The sequence below is a fragment of the Argiope bruennichi genome, chromosome 10, assembly GCF_947563725.1.
Source record: "Argiope bruennichi chromosome 10, qqArgBrue1.1, whole genome shotgun sequence".
Taxonomy (NCBI): Eukaryota; Metazoa; Arthropoda; class Arachnida; order Araneae; family Araneidae; genus Argiope; species Argiope bruennichi.
In genome coordinates this window covers 8,767,166-8,785,609 of record NC_079160.1, presented here as the reverse complement: position 1 = coordinate 8,785,609, position 18,444 = coordinate 8,767,166, and the positions used below count along the sequence as shown (strand labels likewise).

General features: G+C 24.7%; 1 protein-coding gene across 1 annotated transcript in view; it reads right to left on the bottom strand.

The window, feature by feature from the left end:
* Positions 1 to 392: 392 nt before the first annotated feature.
* Positions 393 to 18,444, bottom strand: part of LOC129988259 (ATP-dependent RNA helicase DDX55-like) — a 32,331-nt gene continuing 14,279 nt past the window's right edge. Inside the window, exons 9-17 of the mRNA XM_056096443.1 lie at positions 17,885 to 17,974; positions 13,098 to 13,190; positions 12,422 to 12,536; positions 11,895 to 11,974; positions 9,514 to 9,602; positions 5,462 to 5,588; positions 5,019 to 5,103; positions 2,942 to 3,085; positions 393 to 498 (exon numbers count right to left, since the gene is read on the bottom strand). Coding sequence (XP_055952418.1) covers positions 439 to 498; positions 2,942 to 3,085; positions 5,019 to 5,103; positions 5,462 to 5,588; positions 9,514 to 9,602; positions 11,895 to 11,974; positions 12,422 to 12,536; positions 13,098 to 13,190; positions 17,885 to 17,974 — 883 coding nt within the window. The 3' untranslated portion in view covers positions 393 to 438. The remainder of the gene's footprint in view (positions 499 to 2,941; positions 3,086 to 5,018; positions 5,104 to 5,461; positions 5,589 to 9,513; positions 9,603 to 11,894; positions 11,975 to 12,421; positions 12,537 to 13,097; positions 13,191 to 17,884; positions 17,975 to 18,444) is intronic.

Here is an 18,444-nt window from a genome sequence, read left to right as displayed (position 1 = left end):
TAATCCCCTATTTTTTTGAATAACAAATATTTTTGCTATTGTTATTTTTAAATATTTGTTTCAAAACACTTATTTTAATCACAGGACAGCTCGCCACATAAACAGTTGGATTTCACCCAAAATTAAAATTGCAACATTTTAGTTGCAGGAAACGAATTTAAATATCCAATTTGGAAAAATTCCCTATTCATATTAAAATAAAAATTCTTAGAATTTTGAAATGTAATTAAAAACTTTACTCAGTTTTGAACATTGATTCAAATTTCTGCAAATAAAGTGCACTAGAAAATACCTTCTCATTGAAAGATTCAATAAAAACTACGGATTTTAAAAGCAGATACAAGCAATGGCTATTAATGTTATGTTAAATGCCACATTCAAACAAATACACAAAAAATGCTTAAAAAATTTATTTACACAATATACACAAATCTGATATCACACGCACTCTTCCTCCGAGTTTGGAGCAAACTCGGCATCAAACTCCTCTTGAGAAATCTGTAACAAAAACAAAAGCAATAAAACTTAATGCATACTGATTTTAAAAAGATAATTTTATTATAGTCTAAAAAGAGGTATAATATTTTTATTCAATATTTTCAATTTTTATTTTTTAAGTAATTTATAAATTTTTGCTGATAATAATGATGACTGTATGTCTGTTTCAGCCAAACTCTAGAAGAGAGAACTTTAGATTTTCAGCTGTCAAATTTGGTACAAAAATATTTTGAAAAGTGGGAGCGTGTATCTGAGATTTAAAAAAAATATATATATATTTTTTGAAATTTTAGTTGATTAAAAATAAGCAAAAAAAAAAAAAAAAAAAAAAAAAAAGTGATAAGTTTTGGGAATATTATAACAAAAATAAAAGTTTTGCACCACCTTATCATTATCTTTTTGCACCAATTCATTGATCATATAAATCTTTAAAAATATTTCTATATATAATTTTCAAGAATCCTTTTCTTTGATGTAATAAAACTTAAATCGTTTTCATTACTTACACGAATATGTAATCACATAATTTACTATTATTATTGAAAATTAAAGTATATCCAGAGGCATTTTGCAGTTTTAAAAATTTTATAAACTCTAACTACGAGCTTCAAGATAATACATAAGAAAATATATCTAGTTAAACTCTATGATGGCTAATTTTTTAAATTCTTTTTACTAATATTTTTTAACTAAGCTAACATACTGTTAGTTGTAAAATGGTCTGAGTTATTTTATTTTTGGTATCAAATGCATATTTTGCAAAAGTGAAGTTGGCGTCAACAATGAGAAATTAGATGACATGGACTGATCATTTGACTCTCTGAAACCTTTAGTTTAGCTGTTAGAGTTAAAGAGAGAGAGAAATAAATAAATAAATAAAATTCTCAGTATTCTCCCTGTTTTATAGATGATTTCTAAATTTCCTGTCACCAGGTAATCTTGTAAAATGAATGTGCATGTGTATGTTTTAGCACTGAGCAGGCTGCACTATTTTAATTTGAGCTTCCGAATTTGGCACGTAGGAAATTTTGAAGGTGGAAATGTGGAATTCAGAGTGACTGTTTTTTTTTGGGGGGGGGCGGATTTAATTAATTAAAAATTATTCGAAATTTTGAAACTGTTCCACCATAACTTTAGAAAATATTATAGAACAAAAATAATTCTTACATCATTAAAAAAATTATCTTTTCATTCATATTATATATTTTTAAAAATTTTGAATCAATTTTTTAAAGAAAGATTTTAAGCTCATTTTAAAACAATATATTTTATTATTAAAGTAAAACTCAAATTGCTTTCATTGTTACTACTAATATTTTATCGTTGATGACCAAGGAAAAAAATTATAAAGAAAAAAAAAATTACAATTTTACTGGCTTTTTCTCAATGCCCTCTCCCAACACCAAAATATTCCAGGTGTTTTAATTTGTGAGGAAATTATAAAAAATTATAATAAAGATTCCTATTATATATTAAAATAAATTTAAGTAGGCATTTTAAATTTAATAATTTTTTTAATTACTTAAAAAGCAATTTTAGTTCAGAAAAATAAAATCTTTCATAACAGTTCTATACGTTTGCATAAAATAAATGTTTCCTTAAAAATTTCTGAAATGAAATTTCAAAATAATAGCACATAAAATATTTAATTTAAAAGTTTTTTAATAAATAAGTAAGAATACATGGTTCCTTTAATATACTGCAATTACCACCTCACTCAACAGAATTTGGGCAAGTTTAATTATGAAACAGAAAGTTTTACTTTTTATAACATAAAGTGAGATGATTGTTTACTATTATTTTGAGAAATTATTTTATTACTTGACATACTATTTGTTTGCAGAAGTCGAATCTGTAATATAAAGATCAAAGAGAACTGATATAAAAATTGTGTACTAATGGACACAATTCTGGATAATGCTGCTGCTGAAGGGACATTAACAATTGGTTTATAATTTAAATAAAATTCAAATCAAAGTTATCAATGCAATAAAAATGTAAACTTTTTAATGCTTTATCAAATACTTTTATTTAACCTGACTGTGAAATATTAGATGAAATTTTTAATTCCTTTTTTTACTTCTTTATGTGCTAAAATTTCAAAATTTTGTTTACATGTGTAAGCTAAATGGTTCATTTTAACCTTTTCAGTCTTTCACTAAATTAACCAATCAACTAATAATTTTGATTTCATAAGAGTGAGGTCATCTGATAATAAAATTTGGCAAACATTGATTTCAAGAACTCACAATAATGAATATAATTATTATAATGAATTATAAATTTAAAAAAAATGATAATTTTTTAAATTATTTTCTTGGCACCAATAAAAGAATGCTTTTTAAATTTTATAAGTAGCTGCAATAAACCTTCAGTATGATGAAAAAAATAGGGGAGTTCACAAATGCTTTTGGATTTGGCTTTTGTAAAGAATGAAACTCACTTTTCCTTTTCTGAATTTCTTGACTAATCTTGCATCTCTCTCGAGCTCTTCCAGATCTTCTTCTGAGTATTCAAAACCTTTCCTTTTCTTTTTCTTCATCAATAGCTTTTTTTCTTTCTGCCTCTTCAACTTCAGCCACTCCTCCTATAGATGAAAGCATCCAGCATTACAATTATATAAAATAATTACAAAACTTTATTATTTCACATTAAAAATATATCATAATATAAACTTAAAGATTTCTTAATTACTATTAGTTAATAAGAATTTTTTTTATAAAAATCATTTTTTTTTTAAATTTTTAATTTTTATAGCAGTTATTTCAACATTTAGGTACACAAATCAGTTCTGCAAATAAAAAAAGCATAAAAAAAAGAGGCAAGGAAAAATAATAGCTTAATAAAGAATAAAATTTCTCAAACAATGGGGAATAATAATATATTGTACCACTGACAACCTTTCTATTTGTAGCAAAAAACTTTGTAAGTACCAACATATACTTTTAATTTGAAAGTGGTATATATGCAATTTTAAAAATAAGTTATCACAAAATTTCTGATTAATTTAGCATAAACTTTTTATTTACAAATAATAAATATTTAATTTCTTAGAAAATGACAATGCTTTGTTTAATTTAAAATTAGTCAATAAAAGAATTGATTATGAAAGTGATATAAGTCCAAACATAAATGGCAGAGTCACGTAAAAGATAATCCTACTTAATTTATTTTCTTCCAAAAATGAACATTTTCATATTTATATCAGGTAGTGATACACGTAAGAAGAAATAACAAATCAGTATTATTTTATAACAACTGAAACACAAAATAATAGTAAATCTTATGTTAAGTTCAATAACATAATAAATTTAAACTTTCAAAATAAAAACATAACTCATGTTTTATTTCCTATTATTATTAATAAAAAAATTTGGATTAATACAAAACATATTTTAAGTGATATTTAATTTTCTATAATTGAAATCATATCTATATATTTTTGAAAATGATGCAAATTCATTTACAGCCTCCAAATATATATTATTTTAATTAAATTTGTCTAAAAGAAATTTATATATTCATGTAATATATTAATAAAATAGCAGAATACATCTACCTAAATTAGCAGAAAAACTTGCAAATTTGACATAATTTGTATCTTTGAATTGATTAATACGCTTATCTTTAATTTTCTTGACACTAGAAAAAATGGACTTGCACCATTTTTAAAACAAATGTTGCATATTCATTTATTCAATTTCAATTCAATTCAATTTCAATTGTGCATATTATATTTCAACTTCAAGTGAAATGTGGCTACAAGAGTGTTAATTCATCAAATACACATCACATAAAGTTATAATAGCATTAAAAACATTCATTTAACATACAAAGTATCAGAAAATGAAATGACGATAAATAAGCAGTTAAGTGAAATTTACATGGACCAGAGTTAAATTATTTTTCCATACAATACTTAAGTAAATGCATTATTTAAAAATTTAAAATAAAATGAAAAATCTCAAAACACTATAATATGATAGAGATTTCATTTTATATATATGCATATAAATAAGACAAGTAAAAATTCCATTTTCAGGAATTTTTAGAATTCTTCTTTCTAATTAAATTATTTGAGAATTTGATTAAAATCTTATTTCGGATAATTTCGGAATAGATACCAACCAACCGTATTAAAACATATTAATAATATATGTGACCACAGTAATTTAACTCTAAAATAAATAATTGTTTCTAGAGCCTTCAAATATTGCAGATAATATTCCGTATAATATAAATCATACACAAACGAAACTAAATCTTTGAATTTTACTCAGTTTGAGAGCAGTTTACACTTTTTTAAACATGATAATATTGCAACAAATTTATTACAGTTGGAAAGCATATCAAATTAAATTATATTCTCTAAAGTTAATATATAAATTTTAAATAACTAAATCAAAAATTATTATATGACCGATGAATCTAGTTACTACAGTAGAGTAAAATAGATTTCCAACAATGAAAATGAAACTTTGAATAATATTCTAACAATTTTATTTTTTATAAAACATTACCTTCTTTTTAGACATTCCTTTCTTTTTTGGATTCTGTATAACTTCTTGTAAGCGCAATTGTCGTTGTTTTTCTCTATGTTTATCTCTGAAATGAAAAAATTGAAATCAATCGCAAAGTTTAATTGAATGTACAATGAATGCAACAAATGAGTCAATAACAGATGGCTTATAAAACAAAAACAGTTTTGACAGTTAAGTTTCCAAAATATTTTAATGTTTCAAATTGTAGTGCAAGAATTTAAAACTGTTTCATAAGTATAAGGCATTAACTAGCAACAGTAAGATAAAAAAAAAAAAAAAAAAAAAAAAAAAACGAGAAAACTTGTTTTACTTATTAGCTCAATTGTTTATAACATATAACAAAAAAAAAAAAAAAGAATAAAGATTCAACAACTTATATTATAATAAATATAAAATTTAAACAAATAGCCCAAATAACTTACAAATATGGAATGTCATCAAATTTTAAGTCCATTGCTTTAAAATTAGGAGGAATTTTATTTTTCAGTTCTGGCATTTTTGGTAATTTCAGTAAAGCATAACCAGTTGCTAATCTTCCAATATCCAAATCTATGTGAAGAGGGAAAAGATTTAGTCTGATATATATATATATATATATATATATATATATATATATATATATATATATATATATATATATATATATATATATATATATATATATATATATATATATATAAAAGGTTGTTTGAATATTATGAGACAAACTTTAATAGTATATCAGATAAATTAAATATCAGATATTTAATATAGAAAAGCATGACATTTTTTAAAACTGAACATAAGACTAGTAAGCAGAAAGAATAACCACCTAAGGGGTTTCATTCCGAGACAGGTTAATTTGACTGCACAATAAAAAGAACAGAAACTATGCAATAAACTGAATGCAATTTGTAGTTAAACAATATTTTATCTTAAATATCAATAGCAAATATTCTCAGTTGAATATCATTTAATTTCATAGAGACTTTTTCCTGCTTTCTTTTGGAATCCTAGAAATAGAAATTTAACCTATTTGATGGGTTCTGGGGAAAAAATCTTTTTGTTCCCTCATAATTTTACCTTTGAAGCTTTATTGTTCTTGGTGCTATCATATATTCATTTGCATGAAATATGTAAAAAAAAATTATAAATATAATTTTTCCACCAACAGTAGAGTCTTAAATAGAAGGTTCAGAGATATTCTTTGTGGGTTTTCAATCCCTTGACAATGACTGATATGTGGCTTTGGCAATTCTTTTGAAGCGTAGCAAAAAAGATAAGAAATATTATAACTAACCAAATGAAATAATATCAGTAGAGGAAAATTTTAGATGCAATCAAGTTATACAACTTTCTTCTGCTCATTTTATTATAACTGAAATGAAGAATTTTTTCTTCATTTGCTATTATATTACAGCTAACAATATCTAATTGAACTAAATCTGACTGTAAGTAAAAATTATATTGGCCACCCAAATCAAACATTCACATTGCAATAGATGCAAGATTTATTGCATGAAGGTTTGCAATAAACTAACAAATGATACTGGTGACATCGGTGATACTCATGAAAATGAAACTTTTTAAACAATCATTTAGATTTTTAACTTAAATGCATAGATTGATGTGTAATTGTAGCACTTTCACTTGAATCATGTATACAGAATATTACTCAGCATATATCACAATTTACTATTTATTGGTTTTATATGTTTCATTTAAGCTGCACTTTATTGTAAAATGCAATGAACAATATATTTGACAGACTAATTAGCAGGAAATTGTGTCTGTAAAAATGTAAATGGTATTAAGAAGAATAATTAATCCTCTGAGGAACAATATATTAAACAAAAATAATCTACCTAAAAAAAAAACACATAGGTAAAACAGCATGCTTTAAAAATAAAACATTTCACAGCTGAAAATTTTTTTCTGCCTTTAGTTTCCTTACTGGAGGTAGGGAAAATATGTTCCACAGCCCCTTAAGAGTGTATTTTCCAAAGCCCTTCTGTGATTCCTGCGGCTATTTGTTACTTCTTATTTACCCTGGGAGCCTCAAAACCCTGAAAATTATGTGTAACTATGATAGTAATAGAAAAAATTTTCCACAATCAATTCTCATATCTTATAATCTGTTACAGTATTTTGATGAATGTCATCTTATTTGAAAGCTTCAGGAAAAGTTGATCACCCACATTCCATCAATAAAATCTTACTATCCTCCAGATTTCCTTTGTTGCCCTTACATGTGTTTGTAATTGTTGAGTTTTAACAAAAATGATTCAAAAGCCCATTACTAGAAACTAAGTTCAGTAGAAAGTAGAAATAGCACCTCCCCACCACACACTTAAATGATTTACAACAAAGAAATGCACTATTGACTCTCCTTTAAATGAAATCAGCAACTCACATATGCAACATATAATACAGCATGTTATAGAAAGATGGGCTAGGTTTTCAAGATCAACAGGAAATATTTCGAGAAGAAGTTGATTTTGTTCAAAAAGAATTAAAAACTAATAGTGCAATTTTATATATGCTAGGAAATTGTAAAAAAATAAGAATATTTTAACAATTCTGCTTGAATAAATTCAAGTTTGTGACGTTTTTTTACAAATATATCAGTACTTAATTTTTGTGTAATGCTTTTATTTGATTGTGCCACTATATTAATTTCATTGTAAAAGTCACAGTTTTAATATACCAATTAATGACTATTTCTAGAATATCTATTAAAATTTATTTGAATAAACTAATTTAAATAAATATTAATGTTCAATGAAAATTAAAAGCAACTCATCGACAAATTTATGTGCTGCCCCATATTAACTGGCAAACCTTTGAGAGGCGGTAGGACTAATTTAAACCCACTTTTTTCGATTTCATTAATTAATAAGAAAATTGCATTCTTGATGAATAGTTTTCAATATTTTAATTGAATCTTAAATATTTCTTCTGCATCATATATTTATTTATAAAGAAACTTTCTTACACAACAAATTAAAAAAAATTATGGACTGAAAAGACATAGATTTAAAATTACTTTAAGACACTTTAATACACTTACACTTTAAGACATTCTAATAAGTTTTAAATGATACTGTTTTTTTTTTAAATATAATAAATGTTCAAATATCCGTTTAAATAATATTTATGGTGTAAAGAACAATAACAAGTTTATTTTTAAAAAAAAAAAAATCTTTAAAAGGGCAAGACAAATTTGTTCTCTTGCACCTCAAATTGATAAATGACACTTGGAATTGTGCTGCAAATTATAAAATATTAAATGTACATACCACATCAGTTTCAGAAACCTGCTTATAACTGCATATTAGAAGAGGAAAAGAGAGGCAAACTTTATTGTATGCAGAACTAAAAATTTGTGTCGCAGTTTGAAATTGAATTTAATTTTTATAATATATTTTGATTTTACTTTTGATGTGCACCCTAATGTAAAAGATAGTAAATTTCAGATTTAATGGAATGTTGGTGGCAAATGCATACTTATAAAAATCACGAATGTGGCCAATCAAAACTGTAAAATAAACAATACTTGCATAATATAAACTTTTAATACACATAAATATTAGTTTCTAAAAATTCCTTACAACTGCATATTAGAAGAGTGAAAAAAGTTTACTGCATACATAATTTAATATATAGCATATATAATTTATTATTCACAATGATTGATGGTAAATATTTTAATGTTAAATTATACTTTGCTTTTAACTATTGAAACATTTTTTTTACAAAATTTTTAACCATTTTCAGTTTTAAATGCATCATTTTTCTATTTAAATTAATTTTCTTCTTTAATGAATGATGTATAGATTATGCTCTTAAGTGTAATATGAAAAAAAAAAAATGATAGTTCTTTCTTCCTTCCCCACCCCCTTTGTTTAAATCTTGTAACAGATTTGATATGCCCAAGTGTAAGAAATTTCAAAAAGACTTGTAATAAAAAAAGACTAACAGAAAGTAACCCTAAGATGCACAGAAATAAAAATATGTCATTAACATCAACCTGTTTTAGATTACCATGATTTAAAGTAAAAGAAAATAGTACATCATATAAAATATCCAATACAGGTCTAGAGGAATGCAAATTCTCAACACGGTCACATGAATAAAAAACATAAGTAAACAATAGAATCAAAAGCAAATCAACACTTCGGAATTCTTAAAGTATCTTAAAAACTTGCCATTTAAATTTATATATGCTTATTATTATTCATACATATGTGCTATTGAAAATTTGTATTACACCTATCTTGCACACTTTATCCAGTGAATCTACTTCATTTTAATTAATTCACTAGCAAAGAGTGTTCCATTGTAGTCAGTTTTGCATTTGCAACTCCATACTCTGTCATAAAAATGATTTCATTCTATATTTCTGACTTACACATAAAGTTAGAAAACAAATACAAAAATATAGAAAGCTGTTTAGAACAGAAGAAATTCTAAGGACTTAAATAAATTTACTAACCTTTGACACGAAACAATAAATTACATTCATGCTTGGTATAAAATCGAATAAAAGATACAAAAGCTCTCAATCCCTTCTCATATATTTCCCTGAAAAGTCATAACAGTTTATTAGAGATGAGGAACAAAATGATGAGCATAATATTAAAATTCATAATTTAAAATAATAATAAATTTCAATGCTGATCTGCAACAAAATAATCCCCCCACCCCACCTCTGCTAATAGATAGTAAACTTCAAGTTGAATTTATTTTACTTCTTACAAATTTTTTAAAAGATCAAGTCAATTAAAAGTTGATTGTACACAAAACAGGGATCCACTTCGAAAGCATCTACATAATCAAATTTCTTATTACTCATTAAAAATAAAGTTATTTTCATTCTGTATTGAGAGGAAATATATGTTCAAAAAACTAGGCTGCTTTTTTAAGGCAAAGCAGAAAATTTAAAAGAAACATTTTCAGAAATAAACAAAATAAGTAGTATTGTAAAAATTTTCAGCATCCTATATCTTACAGGTTTCCTACACTTTAATTGCAAAGAAAATTTCAAGAACATGACTTTCTTTATTACAATACATGTTCCTAACAAAGGTTTTTTTTTTTTGTAAAAAAAATAATAAAATAAAATAAATTGCTCCTAAAGTATATGGAGAATTAAACGATTTTCTTTTATTACCAATGTATCAAACAAATCTACATTTTGTACATGTGAGTAACCAGTGCTCTGAGGAATAAATAATAAACACCAAGTAAAAAGAGGTTCAATAACCCGTATGGATATTGTTTTGTTATGTCTAAATGAATTGTTCACAACATGTAAACAACACTTTTAACTAAAATTTAAATTTAAAATTCTTTTTCGATTTTATCATTCCATGGTTCATCAATAAATTGGAAATTTAATGATGAACCATCTGTTGAGAAAAATTAAAAAAAAAAAAAAAAAAAAAAAAAAAATCTTGAATCTAATTTTTCCAAGGGATCATGAAAGTCATGTAAAATCTTTGGAATCTGAAATGGCTCAAGAAAACTGAAGCCACATAACTGATTTCAACCTTCTTATTTTGTTTTCATACCAAAATGCACATATAAATCCATTTATTTTGTTGAAAAGGTTTATTGAGTATTCATTAAAAATTAAGATTGCCTCTTACTATTCTTAATGTGTTTCATGCTAATACATACTAAGACCAATGAAACATTTAAATAAAATACTCATAATATATGGCGAAATTAAGAACATTTTTTTATGGAACAAGTTTGAAATATCTTTACAATAGAGTTATATGAATAACTTTCCACACAATTCTAAGACAATTTCTACTCTGTATCTAAGCACAATGAATGACAGTATTATCTAACTTTTGAGTCTGTTGAAGATTCCTTGGAAGCTGAGGTAATAATAATGCTTAAATGCCATACCCTTTTTCAAAATTGCACAGATGAGAGATTAAAAGCTTTCCCATATCAACACTTTTTTTTAATGTTGGTGAAATTCTCAATGCAAAACCAAACCACAAACTCATTTTCTTTTATCTACCCACAAATAATCAATGCACCTTTTGTCTATTTTTCTAGGATCCAATGAAAAATCTGGTAATTTTTTTGAGGGGGGGGGGAGTCCAAATGAATTTAAATAAAATTTTGGAAGTTCTCAAAAATTATCGAGGCCCACAGAAATTCTGCTTCAGCATAAAAAATTACATTCTGTAATATTAGTTCTTATGAAGAGCAATTCGATTAAAATCTAAAGGTTTGTATTCATAGATTTCCTTCCTCTGATAACTAACCCATGCACAACAATTCTTTTGCTTCGTTTTTAAAAAACAAAATATTTTTAAGCTAAATGCATGTTTTTGCTATAAGACTCCTCTTGGAGTATTAAAATTAAAGAAAGAAATGAAGATTTCATTAAAAAAATTTCTTTAGAAAAAATAAAATCTCCAATATTGCCAAAGTGTTTAATATCCAAAATACAATTATATTTTCCTTTTATCAATCAGAGTTGTATTTATATATAAAAAAATTAACTCAATCATCATACCACAAAGCACTTCTTTCAAATTTGGAAGTAAAATTTCAAAATTAATCAAAGGTTTTATAATTTTTTGCTTAATTTCAGTAAATTTGGCATTCTTATGATACAAAATGAAAAAACTGTACATTTACTGTAAGGATTTTTGATTTAATGTTCAAAATAATCTATTTTAAGTAGAAATTTTTATTCTCTTAAAAAAGTACTTACTGAAATAATGATTATAACACTTTTTTATTTTAAAATAATATTAAAATTAATTTTTTTTCAATAGCAAAACATGTTAATAAAAAATATATTTGAAAATTGCAAAAGGTAAGAGATCATAATACATATTTACGTACCTATTTTTAGAAGCTAATTTTTTAACTTTTGGTATCACGTTTACCATTTCATCTGGTGCTTTCAGATTCTGTAACTGGATCTGCAAGCAAGCATTTTCAAATAAATGATATATTTTATCAATAGGATTTTAAAAGAAAACTAACTCAGTTTTTCTTTCTTTCTTTCTTTTTATTTTTACTTTAAATAAATAAATAATTTTTCAAGCTGTTATTTAGGTAAGGAAAGCTGATTAACTACGCAAAATGTATAATAAAAGTATTTATAAAGTTATAAAACTTAATTAATTCTCAGTTCTTCATACTGGGGTATCTCATTCTCATTGAAATAGTAATGAAATTTTTCAATTGTTGATTAATTGTAATTTATTTCAAAGTTATTTTTAATCAATATTTGTAATGAACAAGAAAGTTATATTGCTTTAATTATGTTATATGTTATTAATAATTTCACAAAATTTCAAAAGTTTGAAATTTAGCGATTTTCAAATTAGCAATTGACAAAGTTCAGTTCTTATATTCTTATTTACCTTTTGATTGACATTTAAGAAATTAACAAAAGTTTCTTCATTTGGCAGAAGCATGATCAGGGCATGTCCAGTTTTTCCAATGCGTGCTGTGCGACCACAACGATGCACAAAACAGCTGCAAAAGAAAAACAGCATAAATTAATAAACAATGTTCATATCTCAAACACTAAGAAGGAGAAATTATTTAAAAAAAACAAACTAATATAGCAACAAAATTTATGTTTCTTGGGATGATATTTTATACCCCAAGAAACATGAATTTTTTTGCAGTTTTAAATATTTTTTATTACATGATGATCCTCAAAACTTTTTTCATTGATTCTAATTCCACACAAAGAAAAACAATATTCCACAGAAGGTAAAATCAATTACATTCATTAACACAAAATCAAAGTTTGTAGAAAAATTCTTACTGTTACATATAAATCCAAATCTTTACTGTTACATATATATTCCAAAATAGCAAATAATTCAAGTAAAGTTCATCTTTACACCAGAGAACAATTAAAAATATTGAATAGTTATAATAAAAGAGAATAATTCATTTCTGTCTAAATTAAAAATATCTATAAAGGAAAAAAATTCTTCATTCAATCACTCGCACACAAATGCATGCATTCAATAATATTACCTATTTAAATATACAGAATGGAGAAAAGAATGCATTTTTACTCACCTAGCAGAACTGGGTGGATCAAATTGCACAACCCAGTGCACATCTGGAATATCCACTCCACGAGCCATCACATCTGTGCATAGTAAAATTCCACTGCAATTTGTTACATAATATCATATTTTAATTATAAATTCAATTTTTCATGGATGTAGAATTAAAGAACCACAATTAAAGAAATATTTTTCTGTGAATACAAGATGCAGGGACATAAAAAGCACCTAATTTTTTTGGAGGATTTTAGGATGATACAATAAAAATGCTGATTTTTGAGATGAATGTTTTTGACAAAAAACAACAACAACATTAATATTTTATATAAACAACGTTGTAAAATATGTTGCATAAGTATGAGATACAATGTTGTATCTTATACTTATGCACTACGAGATATAAAATCATTTCTGATTAATTTCACTCTTGATTGAAAATTTAAACATTACTTTAGATACAAAGTCTGTTGCTGCATCATATCCAATCAAATAGCTTACAAAATAATGATGCAGAGTGGTGCAAAGAGCTTGAAGAGCAAGAAATGAAGATAATAATGTAAAAATTAAAATGAATGAAAAATTTATAAATTAAAAAATCTTTTACAACTTTAATTAAATATAACTTTTTTTTATGAATCGTTTCATAGAGCCATATAGTAATCTCAAGGATTAATAAACAAATTTTAACAAAAAACAAACTTTTATTTACAGCTTTATCTTACTGACCTTTAATTGAGAGTTTACAACATTACAAATGGTATGTCTATCACTACATCTTTTTAAGCGAACAGCAGTATTAATCAACTTATATATTCATCATTTATATTCATTTGAAACAGCTGGAAATCAATTTTAGAGCAATAAATTAATTTTCACAAACTTCTGAATATAAAGATGATGTGAGAAAGGTACAATGTTGAAAGGTGGAATATAAATATAATTAAAATTAGCAATTTAAATGCTAACTTTAATACACTTGCAAAATGTAAGTTTTTTTTAATACAAAATATACAGAGAAAATACAAATACTTAGTCATTTTTATAAAAATTTAAACTTGAGGTTTTGATTTTCCTAAAAAAATAAAAAATTGAAATATACCCTATATCCGTCTACGAATAGGGGATAACTGAAAAACCCTTTGAGATAGAGGGATGAAACTTGGTATGTGGTCTTTTATTTGTTACCAAATTTGTAGATTTCTACCCATTTTGGACAAAATCAATTCAAAGGAAAGACTGACCAAGTGAGTATGATAATTATAATGTATAAAAGCTAGATGAATAAAATTTAGTAAATAGATTTAACATTTAAAATGCAGGTGCATATCAAATTTTGAACTAAACCCATCAAAGGGTTAACAATAAGTCAGTCTATACTTTCACATGGATGTAAACACAATAACTGAAAAATGCAATAACTTAAATAAATTAAATTTGATTTGAGATCTTGTCATAAAATTGTTCTGTGTTAAATATAGGCTAAAATCAATAATAATAAAAAAAAAAGGCATCAAAAATAAATATTTGGCTTACTTCACCATATTACAAAACATACTTATTACTTGTGTATGGGACTATGAAAGTAAAAAAAAAAAAAAAGAAAAGAAAATCAAAATATATTTATTGCAGTCATGTCCTAGCCCAAAGTACACAATTTTTAAGAAAAAGGGAAGGGGACAGCCCCTTTATTAGAGAATATGCTAAAAAATTTTGAGGAGACCATTTCTGATTGTTTGCTGTATTTGCAAGCATTTTTTAGTTCATTAGGTTAAACATTCTTTTTCTTTTCTGAAAAAAAAAAAAAAAAATGAAGGGAAATTTTACATTGATTTTACTCATTCAGTTAAATAATTATTTCTCTTTGAAAAAAAATGATGGAAAAATTCAAACAGTTTAAATACTGATGATCTAAAATAAATTTATTCAAACTAAAATCTATAGTAAATATTTTAATTATTCTGTCAATATTTTGATAATACATTTATATATTAATTTTATTTAGATGCAATCAGTATACAGATGTAATAAAGGTTTCAGGAGAGTATCATTAAGCATATTATTCCCACAGAGTGAAAAAAAAAAAAAAAAACACCCAAAAAACATTCAGTTTTTTCTTTATTATAACACAATTCAAAATGGATTTTATAGATAGCAAAATTTAAGTTGCAGAAGTAAAGAAACTTAGCAATAGCACAGAAACTGAATTTCCTATGATTAAAGTTTTGTTTTTGCTAATGGCTTATAAAACTTCCTGCAAACATTCAAGTGAATTTTTTTTAAAAAAATAAAAAATTATTCCCTTAAGATTATTGAAGACACACTCTACAGATATACTTAAATAATAAGAGCAATTTAGAAGTGAATGCAAGTTTTAGTTTATATATTGAAATAATCAAAATATATTCAAACTATATAAAACAGTTTGACATTATTTTAACATTATGACATTATTTGGAAACACAAGGACAAAAAAAAAAAAAAAATGACAAATTTAATTTTCCAGTTAGTCAAATTGCATTGTAAATGGAATCTTTGGAATAGCTTACAGATTACAAGAAATGAAAAATATTTCAGCAATTTTTAAAATCAGACATTTTTGTTCTATGACATTGAAAATATTAAATAAGTATTTTTATTTTCTTTCCAAAAATAATTATTTTAACAATATTTTTAAAAAGTTCCATCTCAATTAGAATGGCAAACATTTCTAAAAAAAAAAGTATGAGAGGAAAAAGAGAAATACAAATCTTATGCGAAAACTTCATCAAACACTTTAAACAATCATTTTCTTAAAGATTTCAAATTTATCCTTAGCCACAGTGTTTTCCCATTTTTTTTAGCTGTTTCAGCAACACTTTTTGAAATGCTTCAGAATATGTTTTTTTAATGTTAAAATCAGATTGAAAATCTACAGCATATGAATGAAACATACACCAAATGTTCCATTGTAGAGATGACTTTTCTCCTTTCTAGCTGTATTTGGCATGGAAACCGATGCATGGACAGTTTTTCTTGAAATTTGATTCGGTTTCTTTTGTGTTTAGCAATTCAAATTTTGTAATATTCAATTAGAAATGTGAATATCTTTGTGTTCATATGTGTTTTTGTGTTTGTCAATAAATGACATTCTATATTTAATCATATAATTGATTATTGAGAACTAGAAAATAGATTTTAGATTATTAAAACTACTGATCCACATAACAGATCTAGAATGGTGCGATTATGCTTAGAATTAATCATTGAAAGCTTTGGTACCATAGACATCACAAAAAGTGCTTGACAAAGTTTTGATGGAATATTTACCAATCTTTTTTTTTTTCTTTGTCATTTTGTAAAAAAAAAAATTATGTAATCATAGTTAAGTTTCAAAATTAAAGCTAATAATACTAATTAAAAAAAACCCTCATAATTAGTGGGCTTTGGAGTACAAAATAAATATTTTGAAGCATTCTATATAAACAAAAATAAAGTTTAGCACATTTGAAACAAAATAAATATTAACACACTTGTCTTTCTAAAAAGGATCCCTTTCACAAAAATAGGCATTTACTTTCTGCACACCTTGAAAGCATGTACAGTAGAAAATAAACTGATTTCTTCTATATGTTTTCAAATTATTCTTAATTAATTTAAATTTGCCAAACAGCTACATGAACATAAAAGATGAGAAGAAAAACAGGTTCCCACACAATGAGTGTAGTAACGTAGAAAAATTATGTTTATGTTTTACATGTTTTCTAGAGAGATCAATTTAATCTCTGTACTAAAAAAAAAAAAATGCTTTTTTAGCAAGTTGAAGATTAAAAAAAAAAAAAAAAAAATGAAATTTTTAGAAGATGACACAATGTCAGACCATTCAGTTCATAAGAATGAAATGAAAACAATTTAAATCTGAATAAAACAGAAAACTAAAAAAAAGGAGGAAAAACAAATAAATGAAAACTAAATTTCAAGAAGCCACCATTATGAAATTTTACCATTAATTTTTTTTACATATATATAAATTTAGTGACTCTCTGTAAATTATTATCTTTGTTTAAGTTAAATTTAATTTTTCTACAATGGCAACAGGAAGAAATTTGTTTCAAAAATTGCAACAGCTTTGTTGCTATGCCCCACGCTGTTTACATTCAAATAAGCTCAAAGTTTGATGTAATAAATATTTTGAAGATTGATTATTATTCATAAGATTTTGTTATCTTTTATATATATGAATTAAAATTGGCAATGCGAAAAAAAAAATGGATAGTCACATGCTATATTGATCAATGCATAGCTTAACTACATATAATGTGATACAAATTGTTGAAAAGATTTAAATACAGAAATATTTTATATATATTTTCTAAAGTCTACTGTTCTTTGTTATTAAACCAAAAAGAAAAAAGAAGTAAAATACTAAGTTATACTACAAATCATGCATTTCAAAGAAAGTTTTAAAGACCAAATAGACAGTTGAATAAAAAAATTATTTAGCATTGAGTTTAACAAGGAATTTCATCCTGAATTATTATACACACATTAGTTAAAAGAGTTAAATTATATCTATGATATAAGCATAAAATACCATTATATAACAATGAAAAGTTATTAGGTTTTATACATACATAAGTAATAAATTAATCATAACATTAAAAAAATTATTTTAGTATTTTAATGAATTTTTTTAAAAGTAATTTGAAAAATTAAATGGATATGTGAACAAAATTCATTTTACAATTTTTTCAAAGGATGCATTTAACACTAAGATAATTTTACATACATGAAAAGAAAAAAAAGGTTAGAGAATAGTACCTTACAAGATCTTTAAATTCTGAAAATATCTTGTGTCTTTTTTTCTTCATTTTCCCATGAATACTTATAATAGGCATATGCTTTATTAACCTAATTAAACATAAGAAATATAAAAATGAATTTTTTATTGATTATTGAAAATTAATAAAATTTTAAAGTGACTTCACAATTTTTTTAACGAGATCATTTTCTTAATAATTACTCAATTATTTTGGTCTTTTCAAACAGATTATTAACAATTATTAATACAATGTTTAGAACTTAGATATCCTTCATTTAAATAATCAAATCTAACTATAAAAGTGAAAAACCATAAAATATATAAAAAACATTCTCTTAGGCAGCTGCTGGTGGGAATTGTTAATGTTTTTCTACCTAGATAATATGAGGTAGAGTTTTTTCAGCTCTCTACAAAATGAAGAATGGTGAGGAGCAGGTGACCATTAATGACACATCTTGAGGTCATGAGTTTTCATATGAAATGAAAATTTTTGAAATAGGTCCAGTGATTAGAGTTGGTAAATTCTGTTGTGGTTTTTTTACAGGTTTTGAATTCAGCA